Source organism: Glycine soja, chromosome 4 (assembly GCF_004193775.1).
Source record: "Glycine soja cultivar W05 chromosome 4, ASM419377v2, whole genome shotgun sequence".
Classification (NCBI taxonomy): Eukaryota; Viridiplantae; Streptophyta; class Magnoliopsida; order Fabales; family Fabaceae; genus Glycine; species Glycine soja.
This window is the reverse complement of record NC_041005.1, coordinates 45,160,838-45,175,481: the sequence shown is the minus strand read 5'-3', so window position 1 is coordinate 45,175,481 and position 14,644 is coordinate 45,160,838. Positions and strand designations below refer to the sequence as shown.

General features: G+C 34.6%; 2 protein-coding genes across 4 annotated transcripts; both read right to left on the bottom strand.

Annotated features, from left to right (window-relative positions):
- Positions 1-95: 95 nt before the first annotated feature.
- On the bottom strand, positions 96-6,324 carry LOC114409855 (kinetochore protein SPC25 homolog). 3 transcript variants are annotated; one of them, XM_028373492.1, is made up of 8 exons: positions 6,027-6,319; positions 5,861-5,926; positions 5,620-5,766; positions 4,563-4,676; positions 4,397-4,486; positions 4,188-4,310; positions 3,133-3,353; positions 96-466 (listed from the first exon to the last, which is right to left on the bottom strand). In XM_028373492.1, the coding sequence occupies exons 1-8, from the start codon at positions 6,148-6,150 to the stop codon at positions 455-457; spliced, it is 897 nt and encodes a 298-aa protein (XP_028229293.1). In that variant the 5' UTR covers positions 6,151-6,319; the 3' UTR covers positions 96-454. The 3 variants fall into 3 exon arrangements, with proteins under 3 accessions (XP_028229293.1, XP_028229294.1, XP_028229292.1); XM_028373491.1 differs by lacking the exon at positions 96-466 and adding an exon at positions 540-1,042 and having other exon boundaries at positions 6,027-6,321; XM_028373493.1 differs by lacking the exons at positions 96-466; positions 4,188-4,310 and adding an exon at positions 507-1,042 and having other exon boundaries at positions 6,027-6,324.
- Positions 6,325-8,649: 2,325 nt separating this feature from the next.
- LOC114409852 (cell division cycle protein 48 homolog) lies at positions 8,650-13,534 on the bottom strand. Its single transcript, XM_028373488.1, has 9 exons — positions 13,325-13,534; positions 12,350-12,515; positions 12,052-12,280; positions 11,206-11,972; positions 10,889-11,110; positions 10,587-10,658; positions 10,193-10,474; positions 9,585-9,944; positions 8,650-9,158 (listed from the first exon to the last, which is right to left on the bottom strand). The coding sequence occupies exons 1-9, from the start codon at positions 13,375-13,377 to the stop codon at positions 8,865-8,867; spliced, it is 2,445 nt and encodes an 814-aa protein (XP_028229289.1). The 5' UTR covers positions 13,378-13,534; the 3' UTR covers positions 8,650-8,864.
- Positions 13,535-14,644: the final 1,110 nt, after the last annotated feature.

Sequence of the window (14,644 nt, the reverse complement as noted above, 5' to 3'; positions counted from 1 at the left end):
ACATGACACAAGGAAAAAAGAAAAAAAAACATCCACCAACTAAATAGGATGTGTGTCCTGCACTTCAGACTTCATCCACATGGTTGAAATGCAGATTTAGAACACAAGGGAAATTAAAATAAATAAAAGGATCATACAGATCCATTTCCCAAATCCCAATATAATACTTTGTTTACAATGCCAAAACAAGATATCTCACTAGAATGACTGATGTTTTATTGAACAATACCAGTATATCAGCAATGGAAAAAACAAAATAAAATACACACAAATATCAAATGGACCATACACAAAAAATGTAGGGATCTTCTGGTCTATTATATACAGGTTCAGACATCTGGAACCTGGGTATGTCTTAATTTACATGTCAATTAGTTAGCAATTAATTCCCTACATGAACCAGCATGTCTCATCAAAATAAGGTACCGAGCAGGTGAGCATCCCCCACACCGCTTCATTTCCTGACCTGCCATATATTAAACCTCAGCATAATTGATCTTACATACACATTAAATACTATATATATGCAATAAAAACATACAATTTTCTTGATTTCATCATCTAAAAATTCCACCACACAAGTTTTGTTATGATTAAATTATGCCAGGAAAAATATTAGTGGTGATGATCCCCATACATCTGATGAAAAATTGAAAAGGATGAGTAGTATTAGGGACAGAATTAACATAAAGTTTATCAAGTCTGCTCCTGTAAGTGATCCTGCCTCCAAATCAGGTAATGGATGATCCAATGTAGATCAAAAAGAAGGAAAGCTAAGCTAGATAACAAAGGGTTAAAATTTGCCTAGTACTGTACAGCACAAACCAAGTCATTAGCATCATGTGAGTGCTCTGGCAACACAAAACTGGTTAAAACCTATGAAGCACAAACACTTCTCTTGTTTGAAGTGTCACGACATCAAACATATTTCCAACATTGATACCTCCTCAATACCTAATTGACATGCATGTATCACACATTAGGTGTCAACTTAAACAGTTGAGCCAACATCTCCATACAGCTTGAGTATTTGAGTCGACACCTACATATGGATAGACGCGCACTAATATTCAATTTTTTTAACATTCAAAAAGTTCACCTTAAATGTAATATAAAATATTTAAAAAATAATGCCTGTGAGAATTCTTATCACAAGAGAAAGGCAAATATACAAAGATATATAAACGTTGATTATCAATTTAAATTTTTCATATGCTGGTCATATTTCATTCCATTTGAGTCTCTATTTCATTCAAGTAGGAGTAAGACAGAATATATGCATTGAAACTTTAACAAGAGACAAGAAGAATGTGACTTGGAAGTAAAAAAGAAGTCATACTACAGATTTCAAAATTTGAATATCTGAGACAAATACTACAAAATGATGGAAAAATTAATGAGAATATCATACACAATACAAGTAGGATGACTAAAGTGGAGAAAGACATTGGGAGTTATTAGTGATCGAAAAGCAGTGTTATCAATGGTGGAAGGCCAAAATTCTGCCATAGAAACATGCCATTGCAGTCTATGGCACCACTATAGCAGGCCTCCCCTCACAAATTGCCTATGGCAGTTGGCAAAAATCCAGCACGCCGTTCCACCATGGCGCCACCATTTAACAACATTGTCTAAAAGTACCTACTAAGCTCAAAGACAAATTTTATCATACTCCCATACATATGACTATACTCGATGGTAGAGATTTGTGAGTTGGGCTTCAAAGGGGCAAGAGAGAAAAAAAAAGGTGGGAGTAGTGGAATAAGAATATTAAGATGAATGTGTGTAGCCACACCAGAAATAACAGGATATGAAATGATTGTATACGAGGAGATATCGGTGAGGAAAAGACAATAGAAAATTGGTTATGGTAGTTTGGACACATACAAAGAATGCCCCTAGAAGAACCAGTGAAGAAAGTAGATTATATAATTTTTAATCTTATTAAACGGGGGAGAGGGAGATCAAGAAGAATATTTTAGGAAGTTATTGAGAGGGATCTCATAGTAAATAAAATCTTTAAAGATTTGGTGTTTAACTGAACTGAATAGCGTCGTAGGATCTATATAGCCAATCTCACTGTGGGGTAAAGCTTTTGTGTGTGTGTGTATACACACACACATATTCCCAATATCATATATTTTAGACATCGGCCAAGTCATGTCTGTATCAATGACCGTGCTTCATAGGTTAAAACTAATTATGTAAATCTGTATAAATTTGAGAGATAACTATGTAATATATTTAGTTTGCTTTTGGTTTTACATCACATTTAATATTAAGCATTATTTTAAATTTTGGTCTGTCGGTCTTCAAATTTCAGACAAAATGAAAAGAGGGAGAGAAACAAGGAAAGTTTTAATTCAAATATCAACTGTTTAGTTTAAAACCAACATTGTATTGGATTTCTTCCGAACTTGTTTGGTCTTGAAAATTAAACAAATACATAAAAACTAGTATTTCAATCTTTCAGTGATTACCAAACAAATAAGATTTTAATACCAATCATGTTGTACTAAGTTATCCAGTTTCTTAAGGTTGGCAAATACCCTCTGTTTTTTTCATATATCTTGACAAACCAGAACATGAAAACAAGAGGCAGTCAAGTTCATCAGAATGCCCTCTTTACACAATGTTATAAGTTATAGGAAAAATCCATTCTTAGCATAAGCTCAAGAGATCCAAGCACCTAACTAAAACTGTAGTATGTTTCTATTAATGATATAATTAACGTTCAAGACTTCAAACATAAAATGAACTTGCCAAGAAGATGACAAAGTTAGCTGTTATGGGTCTCTATTGTTTGTCACTCCTTTAACCCCAATTCAGGCTTACTTAAATGGAAGCAGAAGCCCAAGTCAAGCAATAAGCCTAACCCCAAGTCAAGCAATAAGCCTAACCAAAACCATCTTTCTCTCAGCGTACATAGCTAAGTCATACCAAGAGAAGATTAGAAAAAATGCTATGAACTGATGAAGGAACTTCACAATCATACATTCATGTTGAAAGAATAATAGACAACACAGCAACTGAAAAGTATATTCTCATAAGGAGAATCCTGCTAATGTGATAACACCTTGTGCGGAAACATAAAATTAAACTCAATAAATACAAGACCAATTTGATTCTTACCTTCAAACGAGGAGATTGACGGACAGATGATGCAGATCCAGGAGATAGAATTGCTGATTTTACCCTTCTTCGATTAACTTGTTTCTGGAGATGTGCATTACCTTTGGTGGGTTCATCTTGATGATCATTATCTTCAGTAATGGTTGATATTGATAAAACTGGACCAGATGCAGAGATAAAGGCAGATTCTTGATGTTCATTTGTTGTCATAGATAAACGGCCTGATTAGTTGCAATTTAGAAACTGACATCAGTTATAAGCCCCACTTTTTTAAATGTTTCAAAACTAGAGGATCATCAAACCAGAGAAGGGATACAAGTCAGTTGAGGTCCAGATATGAATATATTTTTTATCTTAAACAAAAGACAAAAAAAAAAACCAATGATGAAGAAATATGGAAGTTATCAAAAAATTATTAAAAATATGCTCAAATAATTTCATGATACATAAATGAAGCAATCAATACATTAATTTTCCCCAATTAATTAAAATAAAAACAAAAATCATTATAACATTTTAATTGGAATTATTTATGTTAAATTATATAAATAGAATTTTTTTAATTAATGTTTTTTGTAAGAAAAATAATATGTTAAATTGATTGGATATAAATTCTAGAAATGTGGTCATGATAATAACTTAGTTCTTTTCTAGTAAGCTTTTTGAAAAGAAAAAAAGAGGTATTTTGCAATCTAGAAAGCTAATGAATGATATAGTAAATTAACTTTTTTTTTTTTTTTTGCAATTATCACACTATGGCACTACCATGGGTGCCATTACACTTAATGGTAGCCATAACAACTTATAGCCATGAATAAGTGACAGGTTGGATCCTTTCCCCTGATATAGCCTGCTACTCTGCAACATCACTAACTTCAACCTGTTGAATTGGAAATAGTTTACCAGTTTAACCAAAACCAGCTGATTAAGCTCTGGTTTCCAGCAGTCACAGCTTCAAATAATGATTGGACTGGACAAATGGCCAGTCCCCCCCCCCCCCCCTCCCCCCCTTCCCAATCATGAATGGAATCATTCAAAAGGGCGTAAAATTGTACCTTGTGCCACTACTTCTTGAAACTTTTTCCTCATTGTTCTGACAAATTTAAATAGCCCATTTGTGTTGTTTAATTCATGGATCAACTCGTCAGTATCTTTGACAGATGGTTTACAATTTAGCACTGAAATATCAATGACTAATTTCAGATTTCATGATGCAAAATAGTCCACTTTTAAGATTATAGACCAAATCATATATGATGCTCACATGTATACACGTCATCTTCGTGGCGGATGGTAAAAAAGAACTCCTCATTTGGGTTGTCCACATTAATATTCTTGAAGCTGAATTTTACCCCTAACAACAAGATCTTGTAAGGATATCAAATTTGGAAAGAGCAATACAAGGACAAAAAACAATTAACTTCAATTACCACGTCCACCTTCAATCTGAAAACCAAGGATCCTATTGTACCAAGATATGGCCTCCTGGACTTCATCTCTATGTTCACTGCTTTCATTTGATTTCTGTTCAGACACTTCCAAAACTTTTTTGTGGAATAAAAAAGAAGAGGGGAAAAGTAGAGGTGCTTAGAATAGTTCACAATATTTCAAATTTAGTAAGCACAGAAATGCAAATAGAGGAAAGAGAAAAAGATGTCCAAAATATGGTCTCATAAAACAAGTGCAGAAGTAGATATGCAGATTAAATGTTCAGGCCACGTTAGATATGCAGATTAAATGTTCAGGCCACGTTAATCCCTCTCCTGGAAGAAGTTTGTTCTTTAATCCACGATAAAGGAAACTCAACATGAATTATGATTTATGACTTAAAATGTCATTTCAATGCTGAAACTGGACCAATTGTTTTAGCGTTGAGTAAGTATAATCTTCATCAGATTATAGTTATCAGGAATAAGTTTTATTTCAATCTTCATAAAAACATGATTATGGACAACAGTGCCCTATATACCATGTGCATATCAAAGTATCTAAAGAAATATGAATGCACACATATTAAAATCTGACTCACTTTTTTTGTGCTGAATAAAAGTGGTAGAACATGAGGACACCCAAGACTATTGGGCAGAGCACCAATGGCATACTGAGGTGTCCTGCAGAGATCCAAAAGACTACTGACAGGCCTATAACAGCAAGTAGTTTTACCTACTTGTAGCTACTCAACTAGTCCCTCGGTGCTAGGGGGGGATCTCCCTGAAGAGTGAAGACGATTGCCACTAAGTGGGATTTTAGTGCCATCAAGGGAATCAAACCCACGTCCATACGAAGTATGAGAGTTAATTATACTATTACCATAGTTCAAGTGTTGTTAGCGTTTGGCTAGTTCAGTTAGAGACTAATTAGACTAGTTTTGCAATGCCAATTAAAAGGTTAATGAATAAATAAACAAACATCGCAGAAACTGATATTGAACAATAGTAACCGTATATAGCTACAAAAAATTGCAATTCCAGAGAAACACGTGGTTACCAAGACGGTGATGCGACACAACCGTGGCACATTCCTCGTTTTTGGTTCTCTGCTTCTGAATACTCGTCTTCAGATCCTCAATTCTTCCCTTCACAGAAACAATCGCCTCTTTCAAGGCCATTCGCTTCGCCTCTCTCCGAGTCTTAACTGCACGAAAGTAGAACACAACAGCAAACCAAAACAATGTAAAAATTAAAATTAAAAAAAAAAACAAAAAAAACAGAGATATAAGAGTGAGTACCTGCAAGTGCCTTTACCAATTCATCCTCAGCCTCTCGCAGTTTAGCTTTAACCTCGGCTAATTCGGCTGCAAAAGAACGAAAAAGAGAAAGAGAAAGATTAAGAAGAGCGTCGGAGAGTGTAAACCCTAAGTTACTGATTGGAAAGTGTGAAGTAGAAAGCGTGACATTGAGATCGCGCGGCTTCGAGTGCGGTGGCTCTGAGCGAGTGGAGGGAGTTTCTGTAAGAAGCGATGAAAGCGTCGATGTTGTGTAGTCGAAGAGGGATATCGTTGTCGCAAATTGATGCCATATTCGTGTGCAGAGAGAAAAGGCGAAGAAGATGGTTTGGGGTTTAGCTTTGAGGCATTGATGATTGTTTTTTGTTACTATAAATTTATGTGGCAATCGCTTTACTAATTTGATTTTGCTGGAGCGGGAGAAAATTGATTTTCGAGTGCAACGCGCGTGTTTATGGTAAGTGTGTGTTTGAATTAGCAGTAGTGAAAAAATTAATTTTGAATTAAAATAATTTTATTCGATAGGTTATAGTAGAATTGACTTTTTTTTAGAAATAGAATTTATTTTAATTGATTTTATTATAATTTTAAAAACAATTCAAACATTTAAAATTTGATCAAAGATCAAAGTTGACTCACATTGTTCTATCTGCAAGCTTTACTTTTTTCTTGGCACAGTAATAGAAAATCAAACAGGCGCCACGCCTAGCATGGGAAAGAGTGATGGATTTCTCATGTTGAGAAAGTAATTATGACCGTTAAATGTTGCATCCTTTTAATCTTGTGGCTAGTATTTTGCTAGGCAACGGTTAGGAAAGCTCTGAAGAGTAGTATTTTTTGTATTATAAGTCATTGTTGGTGTCTATTTCTGAAAATCGATTTGACGAAGCTGCTTTTTCGTGTAGTAGTTTTATAAGTGTGGAGTATAAGGTTTTTGTCCCCTAATGAGAGTGCTTTACCATTTTTTCACCCTTGGTTGTCAAAGTTGGTTAGAGATTTATGTTGTCTGGATACACCCTTTGTGTTTGATTTTTTATCCTCTGTTTTACCTTACTTCTTCGGTGTACTTTTCCCGGTAGGAAGGTGCAATATTCATTTTTATCAGGTTTTTTTTTTATGACGAATCGGTTGGTCTGAAGTTGCTGGCAAGCACAATTTGTGTTCGTGGAGGAAGGAGAAGTAAGGTATTTCTATAATTGTAGGTTTGTTAAAACCATTGATTTGTGTTACAATGGCGATTAATTTTTGTAATTTCAAAAGTGTTGATTTGTTATTTGGTAATAATCTTTTATTCTAAAAATTTAATGTTATGATTCTAGCAGGGGATTCAAAGAATGATATTGAAGAAAACTATGGTGTTGTGGAGGATGATGCACAAAATTTTGATTTTTCAAATGGAGACAATTATTCGGAGGAGGACGGGGACAATGATTTTGAGGATGGTTGTGATGATTTAGAGGATGAGATTGTGTGGGAGAACAAAGATCCGGACAATCTGAATAGTGCTGATGATGTTATAATGATAAATGGAAGAGTGATATATTACAGATAGACATAGGAAATTTGATGCATGATGTTATTGACAAGCTTGATTATGTGGATCTTGAGACTGCATATATGTTCTGCACTTGGTACTCTAGAATTGTTAATTTCTCCATCCAGAAAATTCATGTTCTTAGAAATAGTCTTGGGGAAACTATCCAACGAACTTTTTTGTGTTCCCGAGCAGGTAGAAAAAATTATAGAGGTTCAAGTGGTAGAAAGCGCAAAGCAAAGCAAGAAATGGCATTAGGTGTGAGCGTTGTTGTAGGTGCATGTGTGATCTAGCTTATTTCTTTCCAAGTTATGTTCCTGTGTTGTCTATTCAAAATCACATCGCATAATAGTTGTGTTAATATTTAATCATGAACTTACTCTATGAAAATCATGAAAATGATGTCATTTTCAAAGAGACAACACAGGGACAGCTTAAAAAGAGACAACAGAGAAATCAAGTTAGAGGTGTTGGAGAATTATCTGAAGGAGCTTACCGACCTCTATAAATCCATCATGGACAAGATTGGCTAATTTCGTTCCCGTTAATATTTTTTTTCTTTCTTTATGGTGCTGAATTTCCATTTTGCTAGTGATTAAAGCAATCTGTTCTTATCGATATTATCTTAACATAGCTTAGGTTCAATATTTTTTGTATCGGACATGTTTAAATTGTGACTGCTGAAATATGATTTTACTATTGGTAGCTTTTGGTCTAATGTGTGCTGTATCAATGATTAAGAGCAGAAGAAAAAAAAATCTTTTTTGAGTTTTTATTTTTTTTTTAATTTAAAAGATTTCTTTTTTAAAAAAAAAGGTTAGCCAAACATATGGATAGTATAGAAGTTTCATTCACTTGGTTATATTTTTTTCTTTTTATTTCCCACAAGTGTCTTCCTTCCAAGATAATTTTGTTCAAAAGCACACATTAACAATATAAACACAGCTCTCTCAATAAAGATTCGAACTCTGTGGTTCACCACATTGTAAGGAGTGAGCTATATTATAGTATAGCACACACAACATAGATTACACAAATTAAGAAGAATTATTGCAAGTTGCAACCAGTGAAAAAAATGGAAAAATGAGAGACCTAAATAAGTTACAGAGTCGGGGTCACGTGTGTTAAGGTGATATTTTTGTCCTTGTCCGATAAAATTTTATATTATTTGGCATCTAACATTCTACATTGATAGAAGAAATTATTAGTCCATAACCTCCACTTTTACTAAGGTTTCCTTTATTTATTTGTATTGAGATTAGATCATAAAAGCCAAATTATATACACACAAACATACAGGTTTGACTATGTTACATATATCAGTCTTAACTTACCAAAAAGAACATCATAGACTGCTCGTTTAACATGAAACAGAAACATTGACCCTCAGCAAAACCAAAACTATCATGATATTTGCTACAAGTCATTGCAGAAATAGTGAAAATCAACCACATTACTCAACTCACATGGCTACTAACTGTACAAATCATCATCTCCCTCAGCTGTAACAGATGAGAAAGGGTCTGAGGCACCTGCTGCAGTGTTCTCATTTTGATCTGGAAACCGAAACTCAGATCCAAATCCCCGAGACTGTTGCAAGGTCTGAGCAAAGAGTTGGTATTTCCTTATGTCTGCGTCGCTGACACTCCGGCGAGCAAACTTCATAGACTCCTCAAAGTGGGCAGGCTTTATCTCAGGGACCTCATCAGTGTCATCTTCTTCCATGGCTTCAGGATTCTCTCTTTTTCTTCTCTCCTTCTCAATACCCTGTTATTGCCGTGGGGTTAAGTATATGTAGCAATTAAACAACAAATGAGTCTCTAGCTTCTTCAACAAGTTAAAGACAATAAAAGGATTATAAATGTCAACAAAACAAAAAAAATTCTCACTACAAACATTACATCAAAGTATACGTGTTAATTTGGCATATGAAGCTTTCTTTTACAGCAGTTACAGAAATTGAAAAAAGTCTTCCAAATGTTTTAAGAAAAATTATTCAGAAAGGTACAAAGGACAAGAATGTTATTGATGGTTTAGTTAATGTCAGAAATTCTATGATTTGGACTTCCAAAAACTTAAGCAGACATATCATAAACTTTCGGATAATAATTATGAATTTGTGATCCATGACAAACACAAGGCAATGCCCTTACTAGTTACAACATATATTTGAACACATGCATCCTGTCATACCTTTTCAATATCTTCCCTAATGGCATATTTGCACGCTCGTTGACAAATTTCTGTAATGTCTGCACCACTGAATCCATGAGTAAAACGGGCAAGAGCTGATAGGTCAACATCCTTTGAGATTGGTGACTTCCTCAAGCATGCCTTGAAGATTTGAAGACGTGAACTTTCATCCGGTAAAGGGATGTAAATCAATTGATCCAGACGTCCGGGCCTGAGCAATGCAGGGTCTATAATGTCTGGTCTGTTTGTTGCCCCTATGATGAAAACTGTTTTCTTAGCTGTCATACCATCCATTTCTGTTAAGAGTTGGTTCAACACCCTATCGGCAGCACCACCAGCGTCCCCTACAGAACTGCCTCGCTAAAGATTGGAAATGTTCAAAGAATTAGAAAATAATCAATGTTAGCAACACACTATTTCACACATTTTCTAAAAAGTCAATTTAGTTATCTAGTACATATACCACCTTTTGAAGTAAGTATCAACGTTATAAAGAAGGGACCAATAATAAAGAATGTGCTTCTAGCATTTCTCATAGAAAATTAACAATGAGCAACAAGTTATGAACAAATTACTTTAGCCATGAATATCTAAATAAAGTTTCATACTTGAGTTGCAATAGAGTCAAGTTCGTCGAAGAAAAGCACACATGGAGCTGACTGCCGAGCCTTGTCAAATATCTCGCGAACATTTGCCTCACTTTCACCAAACCACATTGTCAGCAACTCAGGTCCCTTAACACTGATAAAGTTGGCCTGGCACTCATTAGCAATTGCTTTTGCAAGCAGGGTTTTACCACAGCCAGGAGGTCCATAAAAGAGAACACCTTTGGAAGGTGACATGCCAAATTTCTCAAACTTCTCAGGATGTTCCACTGGGTATTGAACAGTCTACAAGCAGCAAAAGACTTCTAACATTAGTTTGCAAATATGAAAACTTACTAAATTAAAATGTACATGTACAACATATTTAAGGTATGGAATATCAAAAGCAAGTTTGAACCTCCTGAAGCTCCCTCTTGACATTCTCTAAGCCTCCAATATCATCCCAGGAAACATTTGGAACCTCCACAACCTACCAACAGCAATAACTCATGTTATGGTTCTTGTAAACAAATGCTTCAGAAAGGTTAAGATTTGTTATTGAAATGATTGCATGAGCTTCCTGAACACATGGGATATGATAAATGAGAAAAGGTGTTCATTTGTATAACTATACTCTTTTTTGTCTTAAAGCTTATACAACCCAATAAGATAAATCAAGCTCAGAAACTTTTTGGTTAAGAGTAAAGAGGCCAAACTCACTGTTTCACGCAGAGCAGATGGGTTTGAAGAACTTAAAGCAGTTTGAAAGTGTTCATTAGTCACAGCCATGGAATTCAACACCTCAGCATCGATTGTTTCATCCTCTAAGTCAATCACATCCATTTTCTCCCGGATACACTGTAGTGCAGCCTCTGTGCAAAGAGCAGCAAGATCTGCTCCAACATAACCATGGGTGTCTCTGGCAACTTTTTCAAGATCAACCTGAAATACACCATAAAATTGTAATCGGGAAGTGCAAGATATATTGCCTTCATAGCACAATAGTTTTATGGCTAGATAATGAATAGAAATCTTACATTGTCTGAAAGTTTCATATTCTTTGTATGAATTCTAAGAACCTCCAACCTTCCAACTTCATCCGGTACACCAATGTCAATCTCACGATCAAACCTTCCAAACCTTCTCAAAGCAGGATCAATACTATTAGGCCTATTTGTGGCTCCAATAACGATAACATGTGATCGGGTCTTGAGGCCATCCATAAGAGTCAAAAGTTGTGAAACGATACGCCTCTCCACTTCACCATGTGTCTTTTCTCTCTTTGGAGCAATCGAGTCTAATTCATCAATAAAAATGATAGAAGGGGAATTCTTTTCAGCTTCTTCAAATGCCTTCCTCAGATTGCTTTCACTCTCACCGGCCAGCTTCGACATGATTTCTGGTCCATTAATCAAAAAGAAGAATGCACCAGTCTCATTAGCAACTGCTCTCGCAATCAGAGTCTTTCCTGAACCAGGTGGTCCATAAAGCAAGATTCCTTTTGGGGGCTTAACTCCAATTGATTTGAAGAGCTGAGGATGTCTAAGTGGAAGTTCTACCAGCTCACGAATTTGAGCCATTTGTTTTCTAACACCACCAACATCATCATAGCCAACATCATTTAGTCTTTCTTCATCTTCCCGTTTGATTGGCTCTCCCTCGCAGAAGATTTCAGTATCAGGTGCCACAACACAGTATTCACCAGGGTCAGTCTCTATTAGCTTGAATTCAATGCTGCGCATCCCACCCCGAACAAGAAACAAGTCACCTTTCCTCACTGGCCGGTATGACTCCATAAAGTAAGCTATGAAACCAGAACACAATTTAGATTCATTAGAAAGGCAGAAAGGAAAGTGATGCAATTCAACAATAAATTTACTTACGCTTCAGATATGCATCAAACAAGTTGCCAGTTACACCCTCAATGGTGTCATCAATTGGAAGGATGTGAACTCGTTTCCCGTACTTTACATCAGGACATTGATGGACAGAGACAACATCTCCAAGTCTCACTCTAAGATTAGCCCGAACAACCTTATTCATTCTTATTTTTGGTTCATCACATTGTTCATCAGCAAGAACAACACAAATTGTGTCCCTTCGCTTCTTTCCCTGCAATAAAAGATATTCTTAGAATTACATTCTATTTGCATTAGCATAAAAATTGAAGATTCTAGGTACCTTTATCAGAACAGTGTCACCCCGGAAAAACTGAAGCTTCTCCATTGTTTCAGGGTGCAAAGTAACCACAGAATTTTCATCATTAATTGCTTCATCAACAACAAGTCGGTTAGGAGACTTCTTGCGTTCTAATATTGCTGTGGAATAATCCTTCTTTTCACTTTTCCTGCCCCAAGCATACATTTTCAACAGCATAATCAGAGACCCTAGTTGGTTATCACTTAAAATTTGCAAATGTAATTTTAAACCAAACCAACACTACTTTGACAACTTACTATATTGATGTGTATAGCTAGCATGCATATAAACTATCATGACATGGAAAAGTGCTTCTGCACTGCTAAATCATTCACCAGCAGAATAATATCAACGATATACATCTTAAATATAAAACAATTCAGCTATCGCATATGCTTGCAATGAATTGAATCAAACTCATTCAACCATTGGCCACACCAAAATCCTTTATAAGATACCATAGCAACTCTCTTATATCTTTACACAATCGAATCTTCGGTTTAAAACTGTATACAATCCTTGTTCCAAACTATTCTTCAGTCACCACCATAATATTTAATTGTTTGAAAGGAACATATCAGCTGGGTAATTAAACACTGACACAGATAAAAAAAGAAGCAAAAAACCAGAGAGACACAACTAACACCATTCAGCTACAACTAACCGCAGCAACTTCATGCTGCAAGATCAAAGAAAAATCTTATTTCTTTGCCGTACGTGTGTGTCAACGAGAAAAACATACTTCAATTAATTGATTTCAAATGACGTGCTATATATAATAAAAAGAAAACGTAGTTAGAGAATCACTCAAACCATTAAAGATGATGGCATACATAGTGAAGAATACAGATAACTACAATTCTTCTTAGTAAAAGACATAGGTTATGTTTCACAAAAAAAAAGATAAAGGAAACCAAAATAAACAATAATAAGTGTAAGAGAGTGAGAGAAACGCACGGTTCCGTAGAGGATTGATCCTTATCAGGGTTAGATGAGGTTGGATCCGCCATGGTTCAGTTCAGTGAAAGCTTTTACTTGGTGGTGGTGATGAATGATGATTATTCTTTTCTTTTAGTTTGTGTGCAAAAGGGTATATGATGCTCTTCTAGTATAGTCTAAACTCACAGTACTGTGTAATCTAAACGGAGCTGTTATAAGCTCTTAGTTCATACTACTAGCTTTATGGGAATGGGACATAAATGGAAAAAATGAAAAAGAGTAAAACAAGAGAAGTTTGGAGTTTTGGGACATGACATGATACATGCATGATGTTAATTGGTAACTCCAATGAGGTGTGTCCGAGTGCCCATTAAGGTCACTGGGAGTAGCCACGCATCACCTTGCTCTTACACTGTGTTATGCTTTTGCGTGAATCTTTAGTATAGTTTCTATTTCCAGCACCGCATGCAGTGTCATTCACTCACTGTCTCTTAAGAAAACAACGCATTAATTTATCAACTTTAAGATTAAAAAAAATTATAAAATACCAACACACCCTGCAATATATTTTATATTATATTATTCGTTAAACTTTATTAAGAATTACAAAATTAATTAGAAGAAAAAAAACACGTTAAATAGCAATTACGATTCACAAAAAATGTTATTATCCTGTACATCAAACTAGTCTCATGAGAATTTAGGTAAAGGGTTATATATATATATATATATATATATATATATATATATATATATATATATATTCTTTCTTAATCCACCGAAGTTGTTCAGACCTATGCCAATCTAAAAAATTAGTATTAATAATTTTTAATAAATTTTAATCAGTAGACTAAAAAAGACTCTATTAGTAAGAGTATATTATTAGTATTTTTTTAATTGTTGTAACCTTTGTACCAAAAATATTAAACATGTTGCCTTACCTAAAAAGTTAAGTCTGTAAATTTATTAAAAAATAAATTTAAGTTTTATATGAATGTTATATTGTAAGATAATTTTTTAAATAAGTTATTAAATTATATTTAACTACCTATTTTAACTCATTCCATGTTTTGAATAATATAAATTTAAATTTTATAATTTATAATTTATTTTCATAAAAAATTTCTTCACTAGCCTTTAATTAACATATTATCTTCACTTCAAAACAATTTATTTTAAAAAATAAAGATAAAAAAATATATTTTGACCCATTCTTTTTATCATTGACCACTCTAGATGCTCTCAGCCTGAATCAATGACTCAAGTCCATTTGGGATTTTATTTAGGTAGTTGTTATTCTCACAATTCTTTTGTCAATTCTCATGTATCTTAACTTCA

What these genes read in the sequence shown, in the direction of transcription:
- LOC114409855 (XM_028373491.1), bottom strand. Translation starts at nt 6,150, where the DNA reads ATGGCATCAATTTGCGACAACGATATCCCTCTTCGACTACACAACATC. An exon ending in CGAAGCCGCGCGATCTCAAT is followed by an intron (nt 5,927 to 6,026) that starts GTCACGCTTTCT and finishes GTTCTTTTGCAG; the next exon opens with CCGAATTAGCCGAGGTTAAA. An exon ending in GTCAATCTCCTCGTTTGAAG is followed by an intron (nt 1,043 to 3,132) that starts GTAAGAATCAAA and finishes ATCCATATGTAG; the next exon opens with GTGTCGACTCAAATACTCAA.
- LOC114409852 (XM_028373488.1), bottom strand. Translation starts at nt 13,377, where the DNA reads ATGGCGGATCCAACCTCATCTAACCCTGATAAGGATCAATCCTCTACG. An exon ending in GATCAATCCTCTACGGAACC is followed by an intron (nt 12,516 to 13,324) that starts GTGCGTTTCTCT and finishes TGCTTGGGGCAG; the next exon opens with GAAAAGTGAAAAGAAGGATT. An exon ending in ATATGAAACTTTCAGACAAT is followed by an intron (nt 11,111 to 11,205) that starts GTAAGATTTCTA and finishes GGTGTATTTCAG; the next exon opens with GTTGATCTTGAAAAAGTTGC.